The 7,333-nt window shown below is 44.6% G+C and overlaps 1 protein-coding gene and 1 non-coding gene across 2 annotated transcripts in view; one reads left to right on the forward strand and one right to left on the reverse strand.

The window, feature by feature from the left end:
• The window catches only part of Sacm1l (SAC1 like phosphatidylinositide phosphatase), a 58,831-nt gene extending 52,396 nt beyond the window's left edge, over positions 1 to 6,435 (reverse strand). Inside the window, exon 1 of the mRNA XM_028767339.1 lies at positions 6,273 to 6,435. Coding sequence (XP_028623172.1) covers positions 6,273 to 6,304 — 32 coding nt within the window. The 5' untranslated portion in view covers positions 6,305 to 6,435. The remainder of the gene's footprint in view (positions 1 to 6,272) is intronic.
• A 274-nt stretch (positions 6,436 to 6,709) lies between these two features.
• Trnar-acg lies at positions 6,710 to 6,782 on the forward strand. Its single transcript has one exon. It is a non-coding gene; the product is annotated as a tRNA-Arg (tRNA).
• Positions 6,783 to 7,333: the final 551 nt, after the last annotated feature.

Consider the following 7,333-nt stretch of genomic DNA (forward strand, 5'->3'; position numbering starts at 1 on the left):
GAGTTCGAGGCCAGTCTGGTCTACTCTGTGAGTTCCAGGACAGCCAAGGACAGCCAAACTCTGTGTAGAGATACCCTATCTTGAAAAAACAAAATAAATAAAGGAAAGAAGGAAAGAAGGAAAGAAGGAAGGAAGGAAGGAAGGAAGGAAGGAAGGAAGGAAGGACCGAAATGAGATTATTTGCTATACCCACATTTAAAATAGTTTCAATCGTAATAGCTGAAAATATGGAACCAACCTAAATGACGGGTCACTAGATAAACAAAATGTGGTACACTGCAGTCACACACCTCGTACCATTTCTGTTTAATTCATTCGCTGTTGGTGTTTTGAGAGTCTCATGATGGGTAAACAACAGAGGCTATCCCTGAACTCCTTAGACTCCTGCTTCCTCCTCCCAAGGGTTAGGATTACAACGCATGTGCCACATGTGCACACTGTATAACACTGTGGTCAGCTATGGACTACATGTGCAATAGTAGATATCCTATGGGCTACGTGTGTGACAGGCTATGCTGTTGGGTCTGACAGAAGCCCATTCTGACATTCACAGTATGATGAGACCTGTCTAACGATGCAGTCCACAGAATGTGTTCCCACTGCAGTACACTATGAGACTGTCCACCATGAGTGGCATGTTAGTCAGCCTTCAAAAGAAAAAAAAGCCTGACACACACTACAAGATGGCTGACCTTTGGAGCCTTATAGGACTGAAACTAACCAGTCACAAAAGGAAAAATACTGGTCCACTTAAGTCAGGCACCTGGAATGGCAAGCTAAATCCACAGGAATAGAAGAATGGAGGTTGCCAGGGTAGGAAAGAATGGAGGAACAGAGTCATTTAAGGAGCACAGAGTTGTAGTTTTGCAAGAACTGAACACACACAGGTAAGATGGTATATTTTTTAAAGTATATTACCACAGTTAAAAAGAACTATTTGTAGAGGGTGGGGACCAGGAGGGGCTGTGATTGGGATGTAAAGTGAATAAATAAATAAATGGAAAAATTACCACTTACATAGAAATATGACTGTTGTATCACAAAAGTGTTGCAACATACTTCCTCAGAAAACTTAAAAAAATTAAGATCTTAAAATGTTTACCCTATCTCTGGTTGGAAAGACAGACAGTATTTTACTAAGTTTGATTAGAGGAAAGAACTTAGATATAAAGAAGGATCCTCTGGCCCCACTGTACCATAGATGCTGAAGGTGTTGACTCAACCTCCCTTCGGGTTCCATCGGGATCACCTCAGTCCCTCATCGAGTGCCTCTCCTTACTGCACAGATTCACCAGAGGCCCAGTATAACCCCAAACCAGCCGGTGTCTATAGGAAGCTAATTCATTTCAATTCTCCCTTCTTCAAAACCTCCTCATCCTATCTATTCCCTATATACTTCAAAACCCACGAACAATCAGACTCCTCCAAACCAGATCTTAACTCTTTGTTTGTTTTTCTTTGCTTGTTTTTTTCAAGATAGTTTCTCCGTGTAGCCCTTGCTGTCCTGGAACTCAATCTATAGACCAAGCTGGCCTCAAACTCAGAGATCTGTCTGGCTTTGCCTCCCCAGTGCTGGGATTAAAGGCGTGTGTCCCCAGCTTTCAGCTCAGATCCTAACTCTTCAAACCCCCTGTGTAGTCAGTGTAGCAGTCCATCCAGTAATCCTAGCATTGGTGAGAGAGAGGCAGAAAGATCAGGAAACAGTTCAAGTCATCCTCAAGTTCAAGGCCAGCCTGGCTCCAGGAGACCCTTTCTCAAACAGGATTCTTTCTTATGAACTTCCATCCAACTAATGCCCCCCATGGACACAAATCCCTATCGTCTGTGCCTTATTTCATGAAGAAAACCTTCCCTCCATGCAAAGCTGTGTGAATAAGCTGAGTGTACACTGTGCAAGACACACTGTACATACAGTCAGTACAGTCTGGGAAAGCCTCACGTTTCTCCTAACTGTATAGATATGAGAATGAGAGTGTTTAAGGAAGGCAAATTCCTGAGCAAACAGTATTTTTCTTTTTCCCTAAAGTTATAGATACTTCTTTTAAAAATATTTTCCTTTAGTATTATTATTATTCAAATATGAGTGTATGTGTGAGTGAATGAAAGTGCCTGTGTATGTGTGTGTGTGTGTGTGAGGGGGGGGAGGGAGAGAATAAGAACAGGAGCAGGTGGGTAAATGGGTGAATAAATGAATGCCTGTGCCTGTAGAGTCCAGAAGGCAGCTTTGGATCTCTTGGAACTGGAGATAAAGGCAGTTGTGTGCTACCCAATGTGGGAGATGGGAACTGAACTCAGGTCCTCTGGAAAAGCCCTGAGCATCTCTCCACCTCAGAAATGAGGGGTTTTCTTATTGTTTTGTTCTTTTCAGAAGTAAACTACCACCTGATTCAGTACCTAAGAAACATGTTCACATGTGACCTACATGTGGCTGAGAACAGCTAAGAATGCAGCCTGGCACACAGTCACAAACTTACCTAGCATATTTTTTGTAGGTTTTTTGTTTGTTTGGTGCTTTTTCTTTTTGTGCAACTTGACAGCACAGTTCTCAAGTGTGAACTTTGTAGAAGACAAAGACGTTTCACATTGTTAAAAAGCTAACAAAAAGCTACCTAAAAGTAGTCTTTACCTTACATTTTGTTTTGGCTGACATTTAAGAAGTAAAAGGGTGGTGCATTTTTCCAATAATTCATTTTTCTATTTTTGCAATTTCAGATTAATTGTATCTAAAATTATTCATGCTTATGCAAGTAGCCTAAAAAAGCTAGGCATGTTGACCAATATCTATAATCCTAGCACTTAGAAATGGTAAATGCGCTGGGCGGTGGTGGCGCACGCCTTTAATCCCAGCACTTGGGAGGCAGAGACAGGCGGATTTCTGAGTTCGAGGCCAGCTTGATCTACAGAGTGAGTTCCAGGACAGCAGGACAGCCAGGGCTACATGGAGAAACCCTGTCTTGAAAAACCAAAAAAAAAAAAAAAAAAAGAAATGGTAAGGCAGGAGAATCACAAATCCCAGGCCAGCCTGGGTAGTAGTACTGTCTTTTAATACAATAAAACAACCTAAATCCTGTTTTCTATATGAAAAAAACCCATGTGTCAACCATTTTCTCTTACAAGTAACACAGTTTTACAGCTGGCTGTCCACAGAATAAGGAGAAAGCAACCTGATAAGAGAAGAACAGGTCGTTTGAATAATGCAGTGTAATGGAAAGATCGCTAGACTCTTGGTCAACTGTGTCTCAAAGTTGACTCTGCTATGCTTAATGTGTGACTTATGTGGCCAGGACGTCACATGACACTCTTCAATGAGGGCAGACTATAAGTCGACCTGTGACTTCCCAGAAGCACTAACAGTAGCATACATGAAGGTGCTTAAGCCCTCGCTGCTTCAACAGAACACATGCCAAATATTCCAGACTCTGTTCCTCTTAAACAATTCTATACTGAAAAATCCATTTTCTCTGGAGATTTATGGAGTGGATGCTTGTCAAAGGTTCATGCTAAATATAGAAGAGGATTAGAGAGAAATAACATGAAGCTATTCATCACATTTTAAATACATTGAAGCAACGTATATGTAACTGTTATATCTCTGGTTCAAACAGTGCTCTGCACTGCTCATTCTAGTTTTCAGCCCTCTCGTGTAAGAGAGAGGAAACAGAATGTGTAAACTGTATGGATATTTGGTGCCCACGCCGTGTGACAATAAATCCTCATTTTTTGGCTTCAAAAGCCATGAGAGAGTCAATGAAGGGAAACAAGATTCTCAGAGATGCTATCTATGAGATACCCTGAGTACTTTATCTACAAACCTATGAAGCATAAACACTCATTTTCAAGATAAAACAATTATTCACAGAGGCTTAATAGCCTGCCCAGGAATCAAAGCTAGCAGAAAGTTTAAGAAGTTAATCCATGTCTGTTCTGACTAAACTACCTGAGACCTGTCTTCTTTCCTCCAGATGTAACCAGTATGTAGACGGGAGAGATAAAGAGCTCTGACAGAAAGATAAATACAAACCCAACATCGAGGTTGGAAGAGGAGCAGAGCAACCTTTAGCATGGCTTACAGGCAGTAAAGTTACAAAACTGTAAAGAACTTAGAATTCAGGTGGCTAAAAACTGTGGGCTTGATCCTGTAGTCAATAGAGCAGAAGTGGAATTGTAAGTGGGACTTGGAAGATGTGCAGAGTACATCTACAATGTGAGATTCTAACAAGGCAGAGATAGATGAGCTGAAGAAATTGTCTGACATAGCGCAAGGAGTTATCATTTAGTACCCAAGCACTTCAACGCTTTGGGAAGTTATATACCAAAACATCTACAATAAAGTCACTTTCTTTTCTTTTCTTTCTTTGAGACAGGGTTTTTCTGTGTACCCATGGCTGTCCGGAAACTCAAGACCAGGCAGCCTGAGACCCAGTGCCCCTGCCTCCTAGGTTCTGGTTTAGATTAAAGGCAAGCGCCACCATCACCAGCAAGGTAACTTCTCATCTAGCTCTTCTTGGGCATTTTTTTTTTCTAAAGTCCCATTATTCTCAGAAAGAAAAGTCACAGGTCGACTTATAGTCTGCCCTCATTGAAGAGTGTCACGTTACATTTAAAAGTTTAAATAGGATGGCTAAACAGAAGGGGTGAAAGCAGATTCTAACTCACAAACTACTTGCTAAAGAAAAACTTGCAGTCAAGTTTTAACTTCACATTTATAGAAACACCCAAACCCTAAAGACTGATAGGAACGTCCATATAACCCCAGACTCATGGTTTCCACTTCAATACAAAACCATCGTACCCACTTCTAAAGGGTAAATTTCCCTTCTAGTCTATGTACACATGAAATAGTGTCTGCCTGTATTGAAGTCTGGACTGGAAAGAACAGTAAGGATGAAGTATGAACACTCATATTTTCAGAATAAAAAAATAATTATTCACAGAGATTGAATAACCTGCTCAGGAATCAAAGAGGATGCCTGCCTGTATTGAGATCTGGACTGGTGAGATTTAGAGCCTGGGCAGCTCAAAAATAATCTTCCTAATTCTCAAGTTATCCATCTCAGTTATTCTTCAATGCAGGTAAAGTCAACAATATCCTGTAACCCAAAGCTGAGCTGCTTCAAGGCAAGGCTCTAAATTGCTTAAACACACCCGAGACCTAGTGTAAGATCATGTTCAGCCCTTCCACAACTATCAGGTGGACAATAACCTAATTTGCCAGTAAAGTCCACGTGACTCTGGCCCAACAAAGACCAATACACTTTGCTTCAACTCTCACTTAACTGTCAGTAAGGTAATTATTCACTTTACAAAGGAAAATTAATTAAAAGAAATGTGGAAGGAAGTGTGGAGCTGAGGTTTTCAAAGAGAACTGTAGCAAGTATAAGAAGCACAAAGGGTGAACTGAAGAAAACCACAAAAAGTGTTGGGCAGACGGCAATCCCTCCAAATTCTGTATTGCTAACTTGGCATTTTCGGTTATTCATAAGGAGCACCCAAACTACATCTGTTTCCCTGCAAACGAGTTGAGATACCTATGTCTAATTAACAGAGTATTTTAACTTGGCTTTTCAAAAGTTATACTTGCTTCTGCTACTAAAGGAATCCCTAGATTATGGTCCGTGGTAGATTATTAAAGCGGTTAGGGCGAAGTTATTCACAAAGAGTGCAGGTGCTGAGGGTAACAGCAAGAGAAATTACCCCCCAATCCCCTTTAACCCAGGATGAGCCAAAGAGCTTATAAATGTCTATTTTCTGCACCAGAGGCTGGGTCTCAAAACCTCAAGTACACAAGTGTTGCTCAAAGTCAACATCGCTACGCCAAAACTAGAGGCGAGCCTGTAGCTGTCAACGCAGTCTGTTGAAATAAGCACAGTAAATTCGACCGGCCTTTCGGACATCTGACTAAATTATTGCTGTGCCCAAAGAAGGACTCGTCATTGCGAACTCCCAGGCCCAGAAAGCCAGAAACCAAGAGAGAGGTTTGCTCTGCCGGCGAGCGCCAGAGCACTCCCGGAGGTCCAGTCAAAAAGGCCTCTCCCGGAGGCCACCAGGGAAAGTTGGCTGCAGCCGCTCCTGGTGCTGCGGGCTCCAGCTCGGCTCACCGCGCCAGGCCCCGCGGCGGGCGAGGCTGCGGGACACCGGCCTACGCTGCAGCCAGGCTGGACGGAGAAAGCCCAGCCCGCTAGCTTGGCCAGTGCGGGCCTCATACGCTCGGGCCTGGGCACCCGCTCGCCCCTCAGCCCTTCCTGTCAGCGGCCGCAGCCCGCGGGACTCACAGCTTCAGATGCTCGTAGGCTGAGGCCGCCATCGTGCACCGTCCTCCTCTTCGCTCCACCCGCAGGGTACCCCGATGCCACCTCGGCTCCGGTGCGACCGCTCCCCAGGTGCGGCGGCCAAGGAGCCTCGGCCTGGTCCCACCCCCTCCCGGGTCCGCCTCTCGGGCGAGCACGGGAGCCGGCGGCGGACAAACCAGTGAGCCAGCCGGGACCTGCGAGGCACGCCTCCGATGCGCGGATTGGAGCAGACCGAAGAACGCCGTGACGTCGCCTCCGGGGATTGGTGTAACGCGTTGCGGAGAAAGGCGGAGTCCCGGTAGCGTTGCGCTGAGTTGCGACATTCAACAGACCGACCAGACTGAAGAGTTAGAAGCAGGAAGCGTACTGAAGCTGTGTAATTCGAGATCACTCGTCGTGGAAAAGGCCTCCCCAGCACTGGGCCAGTGGCGCAATGGATAACGCGTCTGACTACGGATCAGAAGATTCTAGGTTCGACTCCTGGCTGGCTCGATATGTGCAATATCTTTTTCGAAACTCTCTCTATATATTTGAGTTGAATGCTGCAAGGCCTGCTTTAAAAGGATCATGTCAAGGTCAAATATCTTACATTTTAATGTTGCTTTGAGCGGAATAGTACCTTCTCGGCTGTATTTGAAACCCGGAGGTATCTAAAACGGTTTGCAAATTTTCTAGCTCCCCTGTTCTTAAAATTGCGCAGGAGTCTGTAAACCGGTACACTTAGGAAAACACTCTTAAGAGTGGAGGTTTGCAATCGGGGACGTGCGTGGCCAATGTCTTCCCAGGCGATGACGGAAACATCTCACCGAAAGCTCGTAGCTGGTAGAACACAGGCGGCACTGACTTGAGAAGGGCGTAGCTTCTGCTCTGCAAGACAGGGCCGGGGCTGCGGGCCCGGGACCGCTACCAGCAGCCTTGGCTAGCTCCGCTTGCCAAGTCTACCTAGCCTCCATTGCACGAGGAAACCTTAAAAATTCGGGGATTTCGCAGAAAGAGGGCCAGAAAAACGAGTGCATGCGCATTTATTTTACGTAAGACCTGAG

This window comes from Grammomys surdaster, unplaced genomic scaffold (assembly GCF_004785775.1).
Source record: "Grammomys surdaster isolate TR1022 unplaced genomic scaffold, NIH_TR_1.0 172, whole genome shotgun sequence".
Taxonomy (NCBI): domain Eukaryota; kingdom Metazoa; phylum Chordata; class Mammalia; order Rodentia; family Muridae; genus Grammomys; species Grammomys surdaster.